Below are 23,433 nucleotides of genomic sequence, written 5' to 3'. Positions count from 1 at the left end.
TTGTTGACCGGCAGGTTGGGATTCAAGCCATAGCACTGCCAATCTGCCGCTGTTCGGTCCTTGAGCAAGGCCTTTAACCCTTTCTGCTTTGGGTTTGCTGTATCATGGCTGACCCTGTGCCCTGACCCCAACCTCCAAGGATGGGATATGTGAAGAAAGTATTTGACTGTGCTGTAATGTATATGTGACAAATTAAAGCTTCTTAACTTATGTTAGCAGTTCAGGCTGGTGCAGGTGGTGTTATGGTGTGGGGAAAGATTTCTTGGCACACTTCATCAATCAGTTGTTTCTTAAATGCTGCAGCTTATCTAAGCATTGTTGCTCCTCATATGCATCTCTTTATGGCCACAGTTTCCCCATCTTCTAATGGCATGATAATGTCACAAAGAAAAAGTTGGTTTCCAAGCTGGTTTCATGAACATAGCATGAGTTCAGTGTTCTTCAGTCTTCTTCCCTGAAAGTGCTCCTGAAAAATCTCCATGAATTCTGAGGCATCATTGAATCTTTCCTACATCCCCATTTCAATATGAGATTTAACACAAACATTTTATACCCTCCTTTATCAAGGGTACTAATACCTCTGTAGCTGACTATATATTTCCTTCCCCTCTCCTTCACCTTCCAACTTTTACTTCTTTTCATTATCCCAACTGAGTAAGCCGGAACGTTTTTATTCAGATCACTCCGATACATTTCACAAAGCACTGGGTACTTATTCTGTCTAATATTCTGGATGAAGAGAGCAATCGTTGAGGAACAGACTCAGCTTCAGCTCAGTAATCAGACTGCGCTTCTGCATTTTCAGAAACTGCTGGGTGAAATAAATGCTCCTTTCCTCACAGAACTTGACAAGTTTTGTCTAGCTAGCAGAAGCGAGTGGAGTTAGATAAGCTTAGTGTCGTGAAATACATACGTATTTTTCATTGCTCTCAGTTGTGTTTTGTAAAGCTTGTGTGCTTTTTCATGGAAAGGTACAAGGAATGTTCACTGAATATACTGCATATCTCAGCCAGCGTTTATACAACAGTTCTATAAGCAAGAAACCAATATCAAATAACTGATATTTCAGATACAATGCGGCCAAACGTTCTTGTTATTTTTGCTCTGTTAGATTAAGTACATCCTGAAGAAGCCACAATTAGATTATGGCTTTTTGGCTACCTGGATAGCTAGCTCATATTGATTTGTGCGTTCTGGTTTATTCATTATATATACATTTCTGGCATTTAGGAGAAAAATGTGCTTTGAGGTTTCTATCAGTTAAGACATTAACACTGGTTAGGATAAAAGCTGTGTTGGGAGGAACAATATTATATATATATATATATCTTTTAAAGAGGCACTTGAAGACAGCCAGTGCATTGCAGTAACAATAGCATCCCTTTTTGCTTTTCATCTTCACCCAATAAGCTTCCATATTTTAAATAAAATGTAATGTCTGCCTTGTCCTTCGATGATGTCAAGTGATTGAATACATACAATAAAACATCGCAGTGTGGTTAGACGAAATATAAACACTTTTGAAAATTCGATCAACCGATCAAACTAGCGGACAGGATGTATCCGTCTATCCTTTTTCTGTACTGCTTATTCCATACAGTATCAAAGGAAGCCAGGAGTCTATCCCTGGTCAGGGAGGAAACCCATCACAGAACATAATCACATACACTCCAAACTATTTAGAAAAACTAGTAAGCTGCACTAAAGTCTTTGGACTGAAGGACGAAATTTGAGTGCCTGGAGAAAACCCCCTGAAGCACAGGGAGAAACTCCACACACACACACACACACACACAAAGATGAGAGGAAATCAAACACCCAAACCCAGAGGTGCCAAAACACCCCACTGACCCACTGTGTAATAAAAGTTTTCAGCTCAAATATCATTTCCACCAGAGAGTAATAAGCTTGGTCCCCTTGTTGCTCCTCACCAGCAAATATATACACAATTTTCATTTCATCTTAATTTTTTTTTGTGACCCTGGTGTTATCCTTTAGAAATGCACCAGAGCTGATAACATCTATGGTTTAATCATACTACTTATGATTTTTTGACTGCGAAAGAGGATGAAGAACAGGAAATGACATCTAGGGCGTATGAAATCTAACAAAATGCAAGAAATGATTAAAAAGTATAACTTAATACAGCCAGACTTGTACTGCAAATATTAGATCATTTAGTCCATTTAATTTAGAATGAATTTTATATAGGAAACAACACTAAAAGGGAAAGGACCTGGGCATGAAATATGTGGATAGTGGGTACTTTCACTTAATTCTTTTTTTTTTTTCTTTTACAATAAGCATCTGTCTTGTTTTACAGCATTGTTTTTTTTTTTTTGTTCAGTGCACATCTGAAAACCGCAAACAAATTTGCTAGCTAAATAATGTTACAATAACAATATTCTTACAAAAAAAACAGTGCCTTGTGAAAAACAGAAGGGTAAAAATCTGGAGTGACAGTGGTTCAACATGGAGATCATTTTTACTGTACGCTAAAAGATCAGGCATAACATTATGAGCACTGAGAGGTGAAGTGAATAAGACTGATGATCTCCTCGTCATGGCACCTGTTAGTGGGTGGGATATATCAGGCAGCAAGTCAACATTTTGTCCTCAAAGTTGATGTGAAAAATGGACAAGCGAAAAGATTAGAGCGAGTTCCAAATTGTGATGGCAGAGCATCTCCAAAACTGCAGCTCTTGTGGGGTGTTCCTGTGCTGCAGTGGTCAGTAATGCATGGTACCAGGATGCACTATGGGAAGAAGGCAAGCAGGCAGAGACAGTGTCATGCTTTGGGCAATGTTCTGCGGGGAAACCTTGGGTCCTGCCATCCATGTGGATGTTATTTTGACATGTACCACCTACCTAAGCAATGTTGCAGACCATGTTTCCATGAAAAGGTATTGGCCTTTTTCAGCAGGATAATGCATAGTGCCACAAAGCAAAAATGGTTCAGGAATGGTTTGATGACCACAACAATGTGTTTGACGTGTTGACTTGGCTTCCAAATTCCCCAGATCTCAATCCAATTGAGTATCTGTGGGATGTGCTGGACAAACAAGTCCAATCCATGGAGGCCCGACTTCACAACTTACAGGAATTAAAGGATCTGCTGCTAACATCTTGGTGCCAGATACCACAGCACACCTTCAGGGAGTCCATGCGTTGACGATTCAGGGCTGTTTTAGCAGCAAAAGGGAGACCAACACAATATTAGACAGGTGGTCATAATGTACTGTATAGTACATGTACAGTACATGGATTTTTTTTCCCTCTGTATGCTAGGATGTTTTGTTAGCCTGTTGGCATGTCTGATTCATGTAGACTGAGCCGTAGATCTGATTATCTTGAGGTTACAGAAGGAACACAGTGAAATAAGTTTGTTCGTGCACTCAGCTGTCATAATGAAGAGCGATTACACAGATTATAATGTGCAGTTCCATTTACAGGACTTAGTTGCCTATTATACAGGCATTTATGAAAACAATTCTTTCGAATTTGAACCAATGACTGCACATATGAACGGACAGCATGCTGCCATTTACTACGGCTTTGCAGTTTAGAAGCCTGTTGTGGTTGGAATGGAAGCCGCCATCTTTTGATAATTGCAGCTGGAGCATGTGCAGTAGATACAGCTGTCAGAGATCGAGTCTGCCTTTCACACACACATACTGGTGATGGATTTGTGTACTTGTTCATGTCACAAGCATGGATTCTGTGAGATCTGAAATGTAACTTAAGATGGTACTCTGGCTGACTCAAAGCAGTAAATATAATGTTATTGATTAAGATGAAAAAATGCTAAAAATTACAGACAATTTTAATATATAGATAGATAGATAGATAGATAGATAGATAGATAGATAGATAGATAGATAGATAGATAGATAGATAGACAGACAGACAGACAGACAGGTAGATAGATAGACAGACAGACAGACAGACAGACAGACAGACAGACAGACAGACAGACAGACAGACAGACAGGTAGATAGATAGATAGATAGATAGATAGATAGATAGATAGATAGATAGATAGATAGACAGACAGACAGACAGACAGACAGACAGACAGGTAGATAGATAGATAGATAGATAGATAGATAGATAGATAGATAGATAGATAGATAGATAGATAGATAGATAGACAGACAGACAGACAGACAGACAGACAGACAGACAGGTAGGTAGGTAGGTAGGTAGGTAGGTAGGTAGGTAGATAGATAGATAGATAGATAGATAGATAGATAGATAGATAGATAGATAGATAGATAGATAGATAGATAGACAGACAGACAGGTAGATAGATAGATAGATAGATAGATAGATAGATAGATAGATAGATAGATAGATAGATAGATAGATAGATAGATAGATACACTATATTGCCAAAAGTATTCGCTCACCCATCCAAATAATCAGAATCAGGTGTTCCAATCACTTCCATGGCCACAGGTGTATAAAATCAAGCACCTAGGCATGCAGACTGTTTTTACAAACATTTGTGAAAGAATGGGTCGCTCTCAGGAGTTCAGTGAATTCCAGCGTGGAACTGTGATAGGATGCCACCTGTGCAACAAATCCAGTCGTGAAATTTCCTCGCTCCTAAATATTCCACAGTCAACTGTCAGCTGTATTATAAGAACGTGGAAGTGTTTGGGAACGACAGCAACTCAGCCACGAAGTGGTAGGCCACGTAAACTGACGGAGCGGGGTCAGCGGATGCTGAGGCGCATAGTGCGAAGAGGTCACCAACTTTCTGCAGAGTCAATCGCTACAGACCTCCAAAATTCATGTGGCCTTCAGATTAGCTCAAGAACAGTGTGCAGAGAGCTTCATGGAATGGGTTTCCATGGCCGAGCAGCTGCATCCAAGCCATACATCACCAACTGCAATGCAAAGCGTCGGATGCAGTGGTGTAAAGCACGCCGCCACTGGACTCTAGAGCAGTGGAGACAAGTTCTCTGGAGTGACGAATCGCGCTTCTCCATCTGGCAATCTGATGGACGAGTCTGGGTTTGGCGGTTGCCAGGAGAACGGTACTTGTCTGACTGCATTGTGCCAAGTGTAAAGTTTGGTGGAGGGGGGATTATGGTGTGGGGTTGTTTTTCAGGAGCTGGGCTTGGCCCCTTAGTTCCAGTGAAAGGAACTCTGAATGCTTCAGCATACCAAGACATTTTGGACAATTCCATGCTCCCAACTTTGTGGGAACAGTTTGGAGCTGGCCCCTTCCTCTTCCAACATGACTGTGCACCAGTGCACAAAGCAAGGTCCATAAAGACATGGATGACAGAGTCTGGTGTGGATGAACTTGACTGGCCTGCACAGAGTCCTGACCTCAACCCGATAGAACACCTTTGGGATGAATTAGAGCGGAGACTGAGAGCCAGGCCTTCTCGTCCAACATCAGTGTGTGACCTCACAAATGCGCTTCTGGAAGAATGGTCAAAAATTCCCATAAACACACTCCTAAACCTTGTGGACAGCCTTCCCAGAAGAGTTGAAGCTGTTATAGCTGCAAAGGGTGGACTGACGTCATATTGAACCCTATGGATTAGGAATGGGATGTCACTTAAGTTCATATGCGAGTCAAGGCAGGTGAGCGAATACTTTTGGCAATATAGTGTAGATAGACAGACAGACAGACAGACAGACAGACAGACAGATAGATAGACAGACAGACAGACAGATAGATAGATAGATAGATAGATAGATAGATAGATAGATAGATAGATAGATAGATAGATAGATAGATAGACAAACAGACAGACAGACAGGTAGGTAGACAGACAGGTAGATAGATAGATAGATAGATAGATAGATAGATAGATAGATAGATAGATAGATAGATAGATAGATAGATAGATAGATAGATAGATATGTCCACTTAATGTGGTCATCTCACATATCACTGTACTGCACAGTATAACGGTGTTTATCTCGTCTTTCGTAGTGAACTGTTTCAGACATCAGAAACGTGCCTCCTTTAGTCCAGTCAGTCACAGTCATAACTGTGATATAGAAATAACTGCGTTTCTCTTTGCAAGCTGTTTGGTAGTGAGCTATTCTCTGAATGCAGGGAAATCACAGAGATGGCAATACAGCTCAGGAGGAGGAAGAGGAAGGGCAGATATCAGATTAATATTCAAATCTTATTTGTCATATACACAATCATACGCAGTACAACATGCTGAGAATTGCTTCTTACAACTGTGTGTGTTATAAAAATATCAGTAAAATAGAATTGAAAATAAAATAAAATAGAATAAGCTGTACAATAAATGAAATTAGCTCTACAAGGAAAAAATAAATAGAAAAAATATAGAAAAGTATAGCATATGAATGCAGTGACTGATGAATATGGGGATATGAATACAATATTTCTGTGTCCTTAGTTTAACTATATAAAATAGTTTTATAAGGGAAGAAGTTAATTTATGATTATTACTAGCATATTATTTTAATATTTTTTAATGGAACTGTCATAAGGCTATTTTATTTCCCCTGCCTATTATAGTTTATTAAAATAGCAGCACTGGTTAAGCATAAATCATGCGTTAAATAATGAAATGACACATTCTGAATACCGCGGTCTTACTTACTACTTTGCTCAGTGTTCAATCCAAAATGCACATGCACACCACACTTGAATAAATAGATTTTATCCAGGCATATTTCCTTATCCCCTGCCTGAAATTAATTCCTGGCTAAGCCACTGCTTCCAAAGCATTTTAATCACTTGCTCGGCTGGCTGGCCTTGCCATTTCTGAAACCAGAGAATAGCTAATATTTTAATATGCGGCTTTCGTTTGCGCTGCCTCTGTCACACAAAGCCTTATTCGCTTAATAGCTGTTAGGATGAACACTTTTGTCCACGGCCACAGATGGAATAATATTCGAAAGACCATCCTTCACCCCCTACACCCCCATCCCTGCACACACACACACACACACACACATTGGCATCTCCACTGAATTTGGCTTTGGATTATTTCCAATGAGTTTCAGGGACTTGATTATAAAACTGCACAACCTGTAAACATACATGCAGATCAGTTCACCCAGTATTTATTTATTTATTTATTTATTTATTTATTTATTTATTTATTTATTTATTTATTTATTAATTAATTAATTATTATTTTTTTCATGATTTTTGTGGCCAGAAATTCTTGTTGTTGTTTTTTTTTTGTTGTTTGTTTTGTTTTTATTTGATGCAAGATTTTGCAGATTTATTTTATTTTTTTTCCAGAAAACGACTTAAATTAGTGAAATTTCAAGCTCAGGATTCAGATCTTTTAAACTCCTACCAGTAAAGACGCATATAATGTTACGTATTCTACGCTAGCTGTACTCATGTTCCACACACGGGAATCAAAGAGGGTGTTGGCTGAATGTGGGTGAATTTGTACAAAATCTGTGGAAAATCTGTGTTCATTTACAAAGATTGCAAGCTTCTGTGGATGTCAGAGTCCATTTCTGCAGACGCAAAACTGTGAAATCCTGCAGGGACTAGCATTTATAGTACGCCTGAGAATACAGTTTTTATTTTCCGTAATATGCGACTAAATAAAATGGACAAAAGTCAGTTAGCTGAGTAAAAGTCATTTGACTTACAATAAGGCAAGTCTCTGTAGACTCTTGTTTGCCCAACAGTGTGCAGCTTTCTGCACAAATTGAACACATTTTCATGCATAAAACATTGACATTGTGTAAGTATTGGAGTGTAATGTGTTAATCATCTGATTTTGAGACAGCTTGGCAAAATATGTGAAAGAAATTGATCTTCTATGGTTACATCAGGGTTGATTCTTTTCAGGGTATAACTGAGTTTTCCATAAAGCAATGACACTGAGGTGATGCACGTCCTCTGGGACACTTTCCCTCATAATGAATTTTTATTACGGTAGACACGCTACCTATAAGTACCCTACTGTTAGCACAGATTTGCTAAACTCAGCTAAAAGAGAGTGCTAACTCCCCGATTCTGGGTACATTTTTTAGTGCGCACAGACCTACTACAACTCAGAGTCATTTTACTTTAACATCATGTGTTATATTGCTTTATTCCCCTTATTCTGTAATGAACTGCCAACAGTTGTAACCTTTTTATATATACAATCTATTATATATGCAATTTATGAATAAACATCTCATACTTTTTAACTACAGTTTACAGTTAAAGTTGTGATGTTATAGCAGCTAGAAACAATTCTCTCACCAGACATTCATTCATTTATTCATTCTCTCTCTCTCTCTCTCTCTCCCTCTCACACACACACACACACACACACACTCTCAGTTTCTTTCACAAACTGTCAATCCAATGACCTGAGGAAAATCCCATGATGGAAAACTGACTGATGAAAACCTCGGGCAGATTTTTTTTTTTTTTTGCACAGCACATATAACATATATTTCACAAACTGCACACATCGTGTCAAAAGAAGCTCTATTTACTGTTCTTTTATTTTTTAATTCCTTTTTTCTACATTTTATGACACTGGTGCTTTCGAAGCGTTTCACTGCAGTGTGTGCTTGCGTATGCAACACAAAAATTTAATTAGGAAAAGTTCATAAATACTAAGTAAACATCTATTTATAGAGAGTTTCAGCATACCAGTGATTGTAATTAACACACTTTAATCCCTAATCTTTTTATGAAGGCAATATAATAAACTGAATAAACTGATATCATAGAAACCTCGGCGCATTAGAATGAGCGCCGTAATATACAGCAACCTTCATTTGAATTTCAGCCAACACTGGAGTCACTAGAGCCGTGCTATTATAAAAATGATTCAGCATCTTCTGACCACCTGAAACGGAGTGGAGTGATGGAATAAACCTCATTAACACTGATTTATTTGGCAGATGTGTTGGGCCGAATCAACTTACAGCTGATCTCAGCAGTTAAATGTTATGAGTCCGGCTTCAGGAGCCAGCATTATAGGATGCTGATAAAGGATCTGAACTCACAATGCTCTGATCCTGAGCCTTAACCATGAACCGTGTACATATTCTGTCACCTCACAACGTAACTGTAAACCATAAACTAGACCCAGCTTCCACATTTTACCAGTATACTACCAGTACTACCACGATAGAGGTCAAATGGTCTCATGCTGCATCGTATCTAATGATGATATCTGTTATCTAGGTTTTTTTTTTTTATATGCACAATATATGTTCTCCTCCTTTTTAATTAAAAGGATTTCTCCACCAGGAGCCAAAATGCTAGGTGTTCAGCATCAAGCTGCTGAGGATGAGCAGGCAGTCACTATGAGCTCAAGTCATAACCATTCAGATCAACATCCAGACCTGAGTACAGCCAGAGTGTATCCCATTGTGTAATTTAATTAATTCCTTCAACTTCATTAACTTTTATCCTATTCTATCCCAACACACAAGGGTGCAATACAACCAAGCAGATGTGCATCCAGGCAAGTATTCACACTATACTGGTGATTTAGCACAGTCAGTCTAGAGGTGAAAGGAAACCATAGAACCTGACCATAGAAACATGAGGAGAACGCACACACACAACTCCACAACAAGGCTTTTCACACTTGAAATATTTAACGCTGGGTGACTCCAGTTAAACTCCAGTTTACTTTTCCACTGCTCAGGCTTAACAATCAATCCTGGCTATTAATAATCTGATGTTTACTCTTTAATCCTGGCTTGATCTTTTTATTCGAAGATCAGCCATGTCAACAACCGCGACTGGATAAAAACAGCACATGACCAGTTAAAATAATGGATCAGCAAGGAGAGAAGTTCACGTTCCCTGATATTCAATTTTCACTCATTTTTCAGTGTCCTGTATTTTTTCCCACTTGATACGATACACACTTCCATGATGTTCGGCATTTTGCCGCCTGACTCTATCTGCCGAGCTGTGGACCAGAGCTCAGAGAGGAAGACGTCTTAATGAGCTTTGTTCCATTGCATTATTTATTCCAAGCTGTATCTCAAACCTATTCATGTTCAGTCAGCTAACTGCTTGCGAGGAACGTAGTTAGAGGAAAGAAGGCAGGAAGATAATGTAATGCAAAACCACTGGAATTGGAATACAGCCACGTTAAAAAAACGTAAATGAGAGGAATGACAAGATCAAAACCAGTGAACTAAACTAAACCTGGGAGATAAGCTTATGAACTGCAACACACACACACACACACACACACACACACACAGACAAACAATGATAACACAAGGTGAAAAAAAAAAAGATGATGCAAAGCTCCTCTACAGGAACATCTTGAAGTGTGGAATAAAAGCGGTGAGTAATGTCAGCTAATTACAAGCAGGTGACAATAATCAGCAGTAACCACGGGATACTGACTATTCAGTACTCTGCAGACAGTGACATCTAGTGGTAACATGTGGGATGTGTGACACTGACAATCCTGCCCTTGCTTTCATCAATTTGGTGAATTATAAAAAATGCCGTACTAATCAAGCAATAATTAAAGCGTGCTTCAGTCGGACCTGGATTAGACACTAAAGTGCAAATGGCTCGGTGAATGAAATTGCTTGTCACAACATATCCATTACCTTTAAAAGCAGCAGCACAGTGTAGGCTAACTCTAAATGTGTAAGGAATTAACATCCATTTAGCATGTTAATAAAAGAAGTGTGTGTTTGTGTTTGTGAAAGCATCTCACCTAACCTTGTAAATTTCCCATTGGGATGAATAAAGTCTATCTATCTATCTATCTATCTATCTATCTATCTATCTATCTATCTATCTATCTATCTATCTATCTATCTATCTATCTATCTATCTATCTATCTAGAATGTAAACTGCTGATGATTCACTTAATAAGGAAAAAAACAAATCACTTTGGATCAAAAGCAAAGAGAGAATATAGATTTAGGTCAGCTAATGAGATCAGTGACTGATTAAAGTCCATGTCTCTTCCTGATTAGAGATTCTATCATGTGAACAGACACCAATCATCACACCGTCCTGCTGGTTTTACATTTAATAACTGCTATTTTATTTATTTTTTTTATATCACGGTGCCTTGTTGGTTAAGATGTTAATATCAAAACTAAAAATATATATTTTTTTATACTTCTGAATTTGTCCTGTTTATTTGGAATTGCACTTAATAATGTTTCATAACAAATTTTTTATTCATTTGTGCCTTTGTTCAGTCGTTTATTCTTAAATATGTTCAGCAGGATTGTTATAAACGTCCTTTAGAAATAACTTTTGTTGTTATTATTATTTTTTGGCTTAATGTCCTTTATTGAATTAGAAGTGATGTGGGCTTTGCAGTGTTAGCACTCAATACCACTTTATCTGTTAATCCAGAACCAAACATAAAAATAACAAGCTCAAGCCCAGCAGGATCCTCCTCCCGGGCCTTCAGTTGCACCAGCTCTATATTTCCCTCCATTTCTTGCTCAGTGGGGAACTCCTAACTCAGTCTGGTGCTCACTCAAGGGCACTGAGCCCAGCTGCCGGCCATCTCCATAACATGGAAGTCCACTTAACACGTAGAGAGAGTCATGAGGCAAGAATTCTACAATAATAGTGCAATCACTTCTGATTTCTGAGTATAATATAAACAAATGTAAGTTGTAAATGAAAATCAGCGACTCATCAGCAGCTGGAAGCACAGCTGGTCACTGACTGAATGGATTGGACATTTCCAATTTTGGTGGTTCTTTGACTAATGTTATCCGACCCCAGTAAGTGAATACTGGTGGAGAGTCTCCTCTATATAGGCAGAATCACAGCTGTCATCATCTTCTGTCCTGATTTATTTTCTGATTTCGGATGTAATGATGCTCTGAAGAATATTTCAGGATATTTTTGTTGCTTCCAGAACTTGATATCACGTGACACTTTAATTGTAGATCCGCTCTGTTCATTGTGACTCCTCATGGTGACTGGCAGATATACACTGCATTTCACAGCAACGGAGTGAATACATATGCACTAACACATATATTACTATTATGGGATGTTTTGTGGAGGTTTATGGTAGATATTCCGCATGATGGCATTTCAATTTCAAATTATATATTATATATATTTTATTTTATATTATATATATTTATTATATATATACATTACAACATGTAAGGTTCAAGCAGGGTGAATACTTATGCAACAGACTGTTATGCAACATATTGCATATGGCATTTTTTCCTTTACTGACCTTTTTCTCACAAAATCTGCTTTCCCATTTATTTATTTATTTATTTATTTATTTATTTATTTATTTATTTTACTTGAGTAATGTGAAATATTCATGCTTTGGTTTTAAATCATTCTTTGGAATGTGAAGAACATTTAACACAGTATCTGCTACAAATGACGGCTATTAGACACAAGAGCAAAACCAATAAAATTAAAGGCTTGTTATGTGGTTAGTTCAGTGATCAGACATTTACATCATGGCTGTCTTTAAAAAGAAAAAAAGAAAAGAAAGAAAAATACCAAACAAACAAAAACCTTGATCAGGTTTCTAGTAGCTCTCATCCCTTTTGTGTCTGGATGTGACTTTTCTGAAAAATTTCTCATGCTCCTCACCTTCTTCTCCCACATAATCATACTACAGCAACCTCGGTTTCTCTACACAGGGGATGTTGAGTGCACTGAAAACCCTCGCTGTGTAATCCACTGCTGCTGTAAACATGTTACATTGCTGCCATTCAGCATGCTCACATTTTTTTTTCATTTTTCTCATCTCATCTCAACTCTTCTCTTCTCTTCTCTTCTCTTCTCTTCTCTTCTCTTCTCTTCTCTTCTCTTCTCTTCTCTTCTCTTCTCTTCTCTTCTCTTCTCTTCTCTTTTCTTTATAATTCTTTTATATTCTAATCTGCACTAGATAATTTGACTAAGCAGCACTGCACACTACCATGCTAATTTGTTTGTATTATTATTATTATTATTATTATTATTATTATTATTATTATTATTATTATTATTTATTTATTTATTTTCTACTTCTTCTTCTTCTTCTTCTTCTTCTTCTTCTTCTTCTTCTTAGTATTAATAATTTTCTTCTTATTTATTTATTTATTTATTTATTTATTTATTTATTTATTTTTCATTATTATTAGTGATAAATATTTACAATGTAAGATATTCGTTTTGGGGGGATTTTTTTCCCAAAAAACACCAATAAGTTTATATAAGCTGTGCAAACACTTGTTTTTACAACATTTATAATAATAATAATAATGATGATGATGATAATAATAATAATAATAATAATAATAATAATAATAATAATAATAATAATGATGATGATGATGATGATGATGATAATAATAATAATAATAATAATAATAATAATAATAATAATAATAATAATAATAATAATAAATCTATATATTTTTCAGCAGGTTGTGTAACGCCAGTCATCATACCAGGACATTTTAGACCAAACATTACTGTAGTTAACTGTTGTATGTGTAACAGATTTAAAGTTAAAGTGCATCTTTACATGACGGATCTGATTTTGTGCAAACAAATCCGATTTAATCCGAGTCCAGTGAACGTGAATGGGAAACTCATTGCTCTAACTGCTCGGAGCTCTTACCTGACCACCCCATACATCACAAGGATGTTCCCGAGAAGTCCCACGACGCAGATAATGGAGTAAAGAGCAGTGATTGAGACCGCTATTATGATCCCCGCTGTTCCTTTCGTGGGATTTTGCTCAGTTTGGTTTTGTCCATCCGGAACGAAGGCTGTCACATCGTCCGGGAAGGTGACATTATATGGGATGACTGAGTAAAGGTCGGGAAATTCAGCTTCAGCAGCAGTGGACAGCTCCATGATGATCTCTCTGTGCGTCTGTCTAATCGCCCGGAAGGAAGTGTGTGATGAGTGAAACCTTCAGTCCGAGCTTCAAACTTCTAGCTTTTCTTACGAATCTGTAATAATAAACGACGAACAAAAGTCAACACCAACAACACTGAGAGAGGAAACAGCGCTATTTGCTCTTCTGACACCCGAGCAGGTTTGTTCATACACCTCCTGTTGCCGAGGCTTATATGAGAGAGAGAGAGAGAGAGAGAGGGAGAGAGAATGATGAATGTGTGTGTGTGTGTGTGTGAGAGAGAGAGAGAGAGAGAGAGAGAGAGAGAGAGGGAATGAGAGTGGGAGAGTAGAGAGAGACAGAGAGAAAGAGAGAATGAGAGAGAGAGAGAGAGAGAGAGAGAGAGAGAGAGAGGGAATGAGAGTGGGAGAGTAGAGAGAGACAGAGAGAAAGAGAGAATGAGAGAGAGAGAGAGAGAGAGAGAGAGAGAGGGAATGAGAGTGGGAGAGTAGAGAGAGACAGACAGAGAGAAAGAGAGAATGAGAGAGAAAGAGAAAGAGAGAGAGAGAGAGGGAATGAGAGTGGGAGAGTAGAGAGAGACAGAGAGAAAGAGAGAATGAGAGAGAGAGAGAAAGAGAGAGAGAGGGAATGAGAGTGGGAGAGTAGAGAGAGACAGAGAGAAAGAGAGAATGAGAGAGAGAGAGAAAGAGAGAGAGAGAGAGGGAATGAGAGTGGGAGAGTAGAGAGAGACAGAGAGAAAGAGAGAATGAGAGAGAGAGAGAAAGAGAGAGAGGGAATGAGAGTGGGAGAGTAGAGAGAGACAGAGAGAAAGAGAGAATGAGAGAGAGAGAGAGAGAGAGAGAGAGAGAGGCAACAGCAGCAGCAAACATATGGAGCTTGGTAGATGACAAAAGTATCAGTTTTGTATATTTCTAAATTACATGTAACATTAAATACAAATCCTTTTACCAATTTATTTATTTATTTATTTATTTACCTTTTTTTCAGATTTGAAATGTTCAACAAATTTACCCAAAAATACACAGAATTTATGTTATTATCGATGCTTTATGGTATTAAATAAAGCCTCGCTCTGGTATATCAGGGAAAAGTAAATACAATCAGAGTCAGATACGACTGAAAGTGGTAACATTTTGTCCTTGATGACTCTCAAGGCATCTATTGTTCCCTGGGAATCCTTTTCTAAACCTAAAATCTGTACTTTTAAATTTGTTTTTTTTTATTTTATTTTTTATTTTAAAGATCTGTATTTGTTTAAAACAAAACAAAAAAAAAGATTTTCTATTTTAAGTATAGATGAAACATGTGAATGTATTAAATTAACACAGGAAAAACATATCATTTGACTCAATGTGCCATGTACTGTATATAACTCAAATGCACAAAATTCATGTTCATAATACTTTTGTGAGCTTTCAAGCTCCATAGAAACAAGCATTTATTGTTACTTGATCTTTCATATGGACCTTGATTAAGAGTTCAGGAAATCTCCACCTAGCAAATTCGTCTAAATAATGTAACGTAACATCATGAACAAACATCTGTCTATTGTTACTTTCAGACAAATCTAAACCTAGAGCTCAATCAATCAAGGTGTCAAATAAGCAACTGATGAAAAATTAAAGCATTTCAATCAGATTTACATTGTTTTTTTTGTCTTGTTCAGCTACATAAAGCAAATCCAGACCTTCTACTTCTAGCTAATTAGAATTGTATAAAGGTTACAAATAACACATTCAATTCTGTATGCATTATTCATAAGATTTTTTATTTATTTATGCAAAATAATGAAATTAATGTTGTGAATATTGAACTATTATTTGAACTATATAAAAGAGAGAGAGAGAGAGAGAGAGAGAGAGAGAGAGAGAGAGATGATAGGAGGCTTGGGTTACATGGCAGATATATAGGGTTAAGGAAAAAATGTAATGGAAACACAGTAACTGTAACATAATGAGGTCAGGTTATTAATTAGAGACTGTAAAATGCAGCTTCATTGCCATTTCACACCCCAAAAAATTTTTATTATAAATTTATAAAATCCAAATAAAATAAATAAAATAAAATAAAATAAAGACCCTTCTTTACATATGGTAAAGAGTCATTGGGCCTCCCACCGTCCCACCTCTAATCATGGCTGATCTTTCTCCTTTGCAGTCTTCGATGTTTTCTTTCTTTCTATTCACTTTCTTTCTCGATTATTACCAGCTGCCAGATTGCCATTGCTCAGTGTGTTGAAGTTGAAGCAGTGTGATTTGCTGCTTGCAGAATTATAGGACGTTATTTTATTATTTTAAAAGGATTTTTCTGAAATCAACACCCAGCTCTAGCAGCTTTCTAGCATCATATGTTCCCGGAGGCAGACGTGCTGTGCTGGAAGTGAAGATGAATTTAGTCCTTTTTGGGTATTTTTCTGAAATTGTGATGCAAAAAAAGGAAAATTACTTTTTTCAATATAAATTGAAAACAATGATTTTCACCCACTGGAGCAGTTTTGAGTCATTTTGTTCATGCGAAATAAAAAATGTAGTTTTTGATTTATTCCTTCTAATGTTTCTGCTTTAAAGAAAACAAAACTGTAAAGGAATGTGAAAAAAAGACGTGATCCGTGGTAAAGAGCACATACCTGCTGCTCCTGCATCTCATATTATATGATGCAGATAAACACTGTTGAATTTTATACACAAACACCAAAAAGTCCCTCCAGAATGGTTCAATTTAGCGGCAAAAAAAACAAAACAAAACGTTGTTACTATGGAAACCAGTAGTAGGAAAGCCTATTGGCGACTTCATAAAATCAATGTGTATTTGAACGTAGCATTAGGGAGAAAATCCAAAATGTCTTATAATATAAACATAAAATAAGATAAAGTGAACAAACAAATATCAAAAATATTGAAAATTAAATTAACATTTAAAATTAAAACCATCGTTATTTTTCAATATTTCTTCTTCCAAATCTTTGCAGAACTTGTTGCCATGGTGACCGCCTCCTGAGATCATTTATATGTATGGGGTATATATATATATATATATATATATACATTTATATAAATATGCAGTGAAACGTACCAAAATTTCAGAACAGGCGAATGAAATAAGGTTGAACATTGCCAACCTTCATAAATCAGGTAATAGTTATAATGAAAGCTACACAGCTGGAAATCCGTGGATTAACAATATTAATATTAATATGTTTACTACTGCAGATGTTTTGGTATGCAACAAGCTTTTTGAAGATTTGACAGAATGATATTCTGTTCTCAAATATAATCATGGAGTTTGCTTAAATTCCCCTTTTAAGTGCAAAAAAAAAAATATATATATATATATATATATATATATATATAAACAATTAGCACACTAATAACTAGCACCTTAAGACCATAAACACCACAGATGGGTTTGTTGTGGAGATGGATGGAGATGGATACAGAGCAGCCTGATTCCAGTGTAATGGAGTTTGTGTTGAACCTTTATAATCTTTATCAGGAGTGTAAAACTGGGTTGTCGAAAGGCTTTTGATCACTTTTTTTTTCCACAAGCCATTATAAACTGAAGTTCTCCTTGAAATTGATGTTCAACCTTTAGCAGCGAACGTTTTAGCGCAATTACTTAAACCCATCAGGTGAGCTGATGTCGTAGCTGAAGTAAGCCTCTTTAGAAGGAAATACAGCAGAGATGCAATAAATAAAGGCTTTTCAAACATGAAATAGATCCTCTGGGTGATTAGAAACTCTGGGGAAATGCGATCCTGGATTATCTTGTTTGATGTTTCACACTGCTGATTCTTCAGCCGAGGTTTAGCCGAATTTCCCCACTGTACATTACACCCTGCTTTATCTTATTATTTGCATATCTGCACCGTCAGCAACTTGATAATATATGAGCATCTACATAACGGCTTGACTCACCATCACCATCTATAGCACCTTTTTAAAAATCCATCACTGTAAAAAATAATTTTCCTTCAATTTTGCTCCAATGGACACATTTTGTATATTGTTTTTGTTATATACTACTATTTACACAACATGCTGGCTTTCTGTGAGTGTAGCGGGCATGTGATATGAAGCATGCGCTGTTTAGTTTCCGATTAAGTGTCGAACATCACATCATGTCACACTGTACAATGCAGCGCCTTTGGAGCTTTGGAGGGTTTTATAACTCCAGGTAAAAATTAATTTACAAGTGTGAAGCATTCCTCTACACAGGATAAAAATCAGTTAAAATAGTTAGGATTAAAATCATTTAGAACAATGTTATCAAATGATGGGTTATGCACCGTGTCCTTAATATTTTTGTTATAAAGCCCTTAATATTTTTGTTAGCCCCTTTTTGTTTGTAGATATTGCAGCAGAGACTGGAATATCATTCAGCCTGGTGGCTAATCTTTAATTAGCGAGCATCAGTTCACACTTTTTTATTTATTTTATTTATTTATTTATTTAGTTTCACTAAAAAGAAACATGTTGACTCTATTGACCCAGCGGTGATTATCTTCAGTTTTAATTAAAAACAGTGAATGACATGCCTTACTGTTAGCTGGAGTAGACAGAAGGCAAGCTGAGGGAGTCTTCATGCACTGATAATTTGAACAGTCAGTGAAGTGTTGAAATCTGCTTATCTGTTCCACAGACGAAGGCCTCCATGTGAGCCGAGCAAACCTGCGTTCCTGTAGTTGAACCTAAATGAACAACAATTACATTAGATGTGAAAGTGAAACTCAAGGGAACTGCTAAAAATATTTATTTATTTTAATTAAAGACACTATAATATCTATCTATCTATCTATCTATCTATCTATCTATCTATCTATCTATCTATCTATCTATCTATCTATCTATCTATCTATCCATCCATCCATCCATCCATCCATCCATCCATCCATCCATCCATCTATCTATAATACAAAAAATAATTGCATAAATAAATTGATAAATAAACAAACGAACACCTTGTATTACCGCAATAAAAAGAATCTTTGCTAAGATCATGTTTGATTTTGTAACGCCCAGATAGAAAGAATTTTTTAGTATTTTTTTTTTAACAAGAAAGCAAGAAAAATGTAAGAACTATATCAAAAACAACAGCAAAAAAAAACAAACAAAAAAAAAAAAAACCTTGTGGTCACTACAACAAAATCTGAAAGCATTTGTTAGTTGGACACGCTCCATTATGTAGAAGAAGGAAAAGTGTGTGTGTGTGTGTGTGTGTGTGACTCTTAATAAAGAAAAACACTTGTTTCCACAATGATGCTAGTTATGTAACTACAACCAGAAGTTAGCGGACCAGACCTACATAAATGCTCAATAAAACTCCAACTGATGTTGTCCAGTGTCCTAAACTGTGGTTGAAGTATAAGTCAGATTCTTGCTAGGCAACAGTGCTGACCTCACATGAAGAAAAGGAGCCACTGTGGTCCTCTGTAAAGCGGTCGAGCTCTGCATGCACATAGAAGCTTGTCTCACTGTGGGAAAAATCACACTCCATTACAGCTGGAGTGGCGTCCAAAAATTGCCACCGATATTTTTCCTTTTAAATCTGGTCACTTAAATATAAATAATATTTAAAGAAACTTGTGATACTGACATTATTTTACTATGTTAACTACTTCATACAAATAGTACTCGGATTTGATTTGATTTGATGTGAGGAATGTCAGGATTTACACAAACTCATGGAGTCCAAGCCAGCTTCAGTAAACCTGTCATTAATCATACACAGTATCAATAATACCCCTGACAGGAGAAGTGATTAACGTTGATTATCTCATTATAAAGGCACCTCTCAAGGGGTGATATATATTAGGTACCAAGGGAACAGTCAGTTTTTAAAGTAAAGTGTCAAGTGTGGAAATGACAATGGAAATGTGAAGTGTGTCGAACTTCCTCAGATCTGAACCTGATCTGATGTAATGGACAAGTCTGATCCATGAAGGCTTCATCTCACAACTTACAGGACTCGCAGGATCTGCTGCTAACATCTTGGTGCTAGATACCACAGCACACCTTCAGAGATCTTGTGGAGTCCAGAGCTCCAGGGCTCTTGTGGGTCAGGGCTGTTTCTGAACCTACATGATATTTAGTCATTTAGGGTTTTATCTTTCGTCTGATTGGTGGAAATCATTCTGAAATTCATGAAAATATTCCCACGATTTGACATTCTACTTAAGTTATCTGTAATGATTACATTATTTACATTTACATTATTTACTGTCCAGTGTCACCCAAATGAGGATGAGGTTCCCTTCTGAGCCTGGTTCCTCTCAAGGTTTCTTCCTCATATCTTCACAGGGAGTTTTTCCTTGCCACCTTTGCCGCAGGCTTCTCATTAGGGACAAAATAGTTACTTTAAACTTTATAAGTTTCTGTACTCCTGAAAAGCTGCTTTGAGACAATGTCCATTATTAAAAGCGCTATACAAATAAAGTGAATTGAACTGAATTGAATTAATGCATTAAACTACACTAAAAGAGTGAAAAGTAAAGTATTTTTGTTAGCAGACTCATAGTTTTTGGACACTCAGCCTCCTTGATATCTTGTTCCTCACCTCCTTCTGCATTATTTTAATCTTTTTTTTAATAGTTTATGCTGTCGAAGAACCGATAGATCGTTAAGTCATAACACCTCTTACTTTTTCTTGTGGTAATAGACACTTCTACTGATGACTTGGCTCACCCCTGATAGTCTCCACTGGCAGGTGGGGAGAAAAAAATATCTTTAAGAAACTCACTATATCGTTCGGAGATAGCAATGAAATAGGGAGGGAGAGAGAGAGAAAGAGAGAGAGAGAGTAATAGGAAGTATACCCTGACATGAGAGTGGGAGAAGTGAGAAATGGAGGGAGTAATAGACAGAAAAAAATGTCTCCACTTATGAGATATCAGACACGGCTTCTATTACTTGCTGCCATTTTATAATGTGAAAACTTTCTCTAAGGGTATTGCTAATATTCAGAGCTAGTCTAAAGACAGACTGGGGAGGACTGAAGGGGTTGGGGGGTGGAGGTTTTAGTCAGAGAAAGTGGATGGACAAACATGTGTCTGAAACCTGACATGTTTGTAGAAGGCATCAATGCATGATGAGAGGGAAAGTCTAAGTTTAAGTCTGCATATGATCCATAAGCCTTTCAGACAGACCGAACATGCTGATGACCACAATGTTATTTAGACATCCATAGAATTATATAGTGTCCAGGGTTTTTGTGTACTAAACTAAAACATTTTAATTGTATTTGTATAGTGTTTTGAACTGTTTGAATGACTTTATTGCAACAAATCAGCTTTATAGGAATATATACAGAAGATAAATGATCAATTTTAAATGAATGCCTAATGATAAAGGTGATGGTGGTGAGAGACATCTATATGAGAGACATCTAATTTGAGTCAAACCAGAGAGTGTGATAATATTAAGAAAAGATCCTTTTATAACTGTGTACTATATGGTCATATATATAACCAGAAAATTCATTCTGTAGTTGAATCTTGTTGAAGTTATCACCTGTTCTCTGATCGTTGACATTGGTGGTTTTTTGTTCGGGTGCTTCCTGTAACATCACCTCCATCAACATGAAAAGAGCCCTGAGTGGCCCTGCTGCGAGTCATTTCTACAACACTATATCATACTGTTTGCGATCAAGGTTAAAATTTCCTTTTAAATCTGTGTAGGGAGATTTTGTTTTCTTCTGTATTTCCAGCTGTGCTCTTCTTCCTAAAAACATATGCTGAGGTATTTTTTGTGCTTTTTTATGGCGCATAAATGAGCTATCGCTTAGAAATACAAGATACCCAATGATGCCCCATGTGCATCAGTGTCTTCATATATAACGATTATACCCAGAGAAAAAAAAGGATCGCACTTACTTTAACCGTCTTATTAGCCATCACGCATTATAGTGTAGCCCTGTAACCGTGGCAACCCTCCAGGGTTTTCAGACTACAAACTACGAAGTCTGCTGCTGATACTAGGTTTAAATGATTGGCCAGTGCAAACGCTAGAGCGTGTGTGTGTGTGTGTGTGTGTTTACTGGAATAAATGAACAGATTGCACCCCTAATGGTTCCTGGAGTATATGAAAGCATGATGACCTTTCTGTTCTCCCTTCAACTAGTTATTTTGCTCTGTGAAGCAAGAACAGATCTCTGAATTGGCCAATATATATATATATATATATATATATATATATATATATATATATATAAATTCCAACTGCTACTTTTACCTGGTTTCAAAGAAAATTAACACTCAGAAGTGGATTTTGTGCAAAAGGTCACAAGAGCAGAGCCTTATATTTACACAGAGCAATGTTGAAATAAAAGGTTTGTGAAAGAAGGAATGAGAATATGAAACATGGCCCTGAATGCCATTTGTTTATAGATGATGCATCACAGTGTGCAAAACAAGAAATGCAAATTTGTAGCAGCCCCTAAATCCCTGAATTCTTACGACACCTGGAATATGTTTCTGGTGTGTGAGAGAGAGACAAAGATGTGAAGTTACAGTGTGAATAGAGCATTATTATTATTAAATTAATATTATTATTATTAGAGAAATGTGCTCATAAAATAATAAATAATACAAATATTTTGATCACTTAAATACTCATACTCTTAACTGGGGTGGATGTAGATAGCATTGTCACTTAACAACTCAAAGAGCCTCCATGTCCTCCCAGTGCTCGCAGGGGTTTAGTTTCCATGTTTTGGTTTCCTCCCACTGTATGAAACTACACATGCAGGCAGACTGGCTATGTTAAACTGCCCATAAATGTATATAGTGACTTGTAAATGAGCTTGAGTCCCGACTCCAAGGAGTGTTTCTGGAGCAGGTGAGACCACCACAAGTCTTGCCAGTAATAACTCAAGATGAACTAATGTAGGAATAAATGTATTTGTATTTCTTAGACGAAAAGAAAGACAGATGAAAACTTTTCAAACTGCAATTATCTATTTAAAGAATTATGTTAATAATAACTGCAGAATGCTTGGCTTGTCATGATATCGGCAGACAAGAAAAAATCTCGGACAGATTCGGGAAACCACTGCATACACACCTAAAGAAATAAGGACAGGTTTCACAACCCCATTCAATGTAAATGCAGTGCCTTCCCACACCTCAGGTACACTTTACATACCAAGCTAATAGACACTAATAAACAAACATCAGACACTGAAGAAAATCACTAAAAGAGATCAGTACGGGCAGACAAGGACAAAAACGAGAACAAAATCAGGGACAGAGACTAAGACAAACATTAGAGGAATGATGAGTGTTTAAACTGTTGGGGATGAGCCACAGTACTGAAGACGTAAACGTGTTTAAATAGGGATATAAAAGTCAACAAAGACTTTTAGAGCTTCTGAAGACAATTTAGGAGAGAGGATGGTAACAATTAGGTTAGATTAGATCAGATCAGATTAGATTAGTTATACTGACAAGGCATTCTCATTGTACAGTGTGGTGTTAACGGTTAATGCAGCCCTTTAATGAGTTGTTCACACCCCATGTGTCCCCCACATGTACATGCTGCCTGTGTTTCTCTTCTGGAACAAAAAAAATTTAATGTCTCACCCAGTTTACCAGAAATTATACCATTTCAGTGTGTCCTATCAGCC

General features: G+C 36.9%; 1 protein-coding gene across 1 annotated transcript in view; it reads right to left on the bottom strand.

Moving 5' to 3' along the window:
* The window catches only part of oprd1a (opioid receptor, delta 1a), a 29,281-nt gene extending 15,216 nt beyond the window's left edge, over positions 1-14,065 (bottom strand). The window contains exon 1 of the mRNA XM_058404418.1: positions 13,573-14,065. Within this exon, the coding sequence (XP_058260401.1) occupies positions 13,573-13,811 (239 nt within the window). The 5' untranslated portion in view covers positions 13,812-14,065. The remainder of the gene's footprint in view (positions 1-13,572) is intronic.
* Between the last annotated feature and the right edge of the window lie 9,368 nt (positions 14,066-23,433).

The sequence above is a fragment of the Hemibagrus wyckioides genome, linkage group LG12 (genome assembly GCF_019097595.1).
Source record: "Hemibagrus wyckioides isolate EC202008001 linkage group LG12, SWU_Hwy_1.0, whole genome shotgun sequence".
Taxonomy (NCBI): Eukaryota; Metazoa; Chordata; class Actinopteri; order Siluriformes; family Bagridae; genus Hemibagrus; species Hemibagrus wyckioides.
The sequence above is the reverse complement of the archived record's forward strand: the minus strand, read 5'-3'. Positions and strand labels throughout refer to the sequence as shown.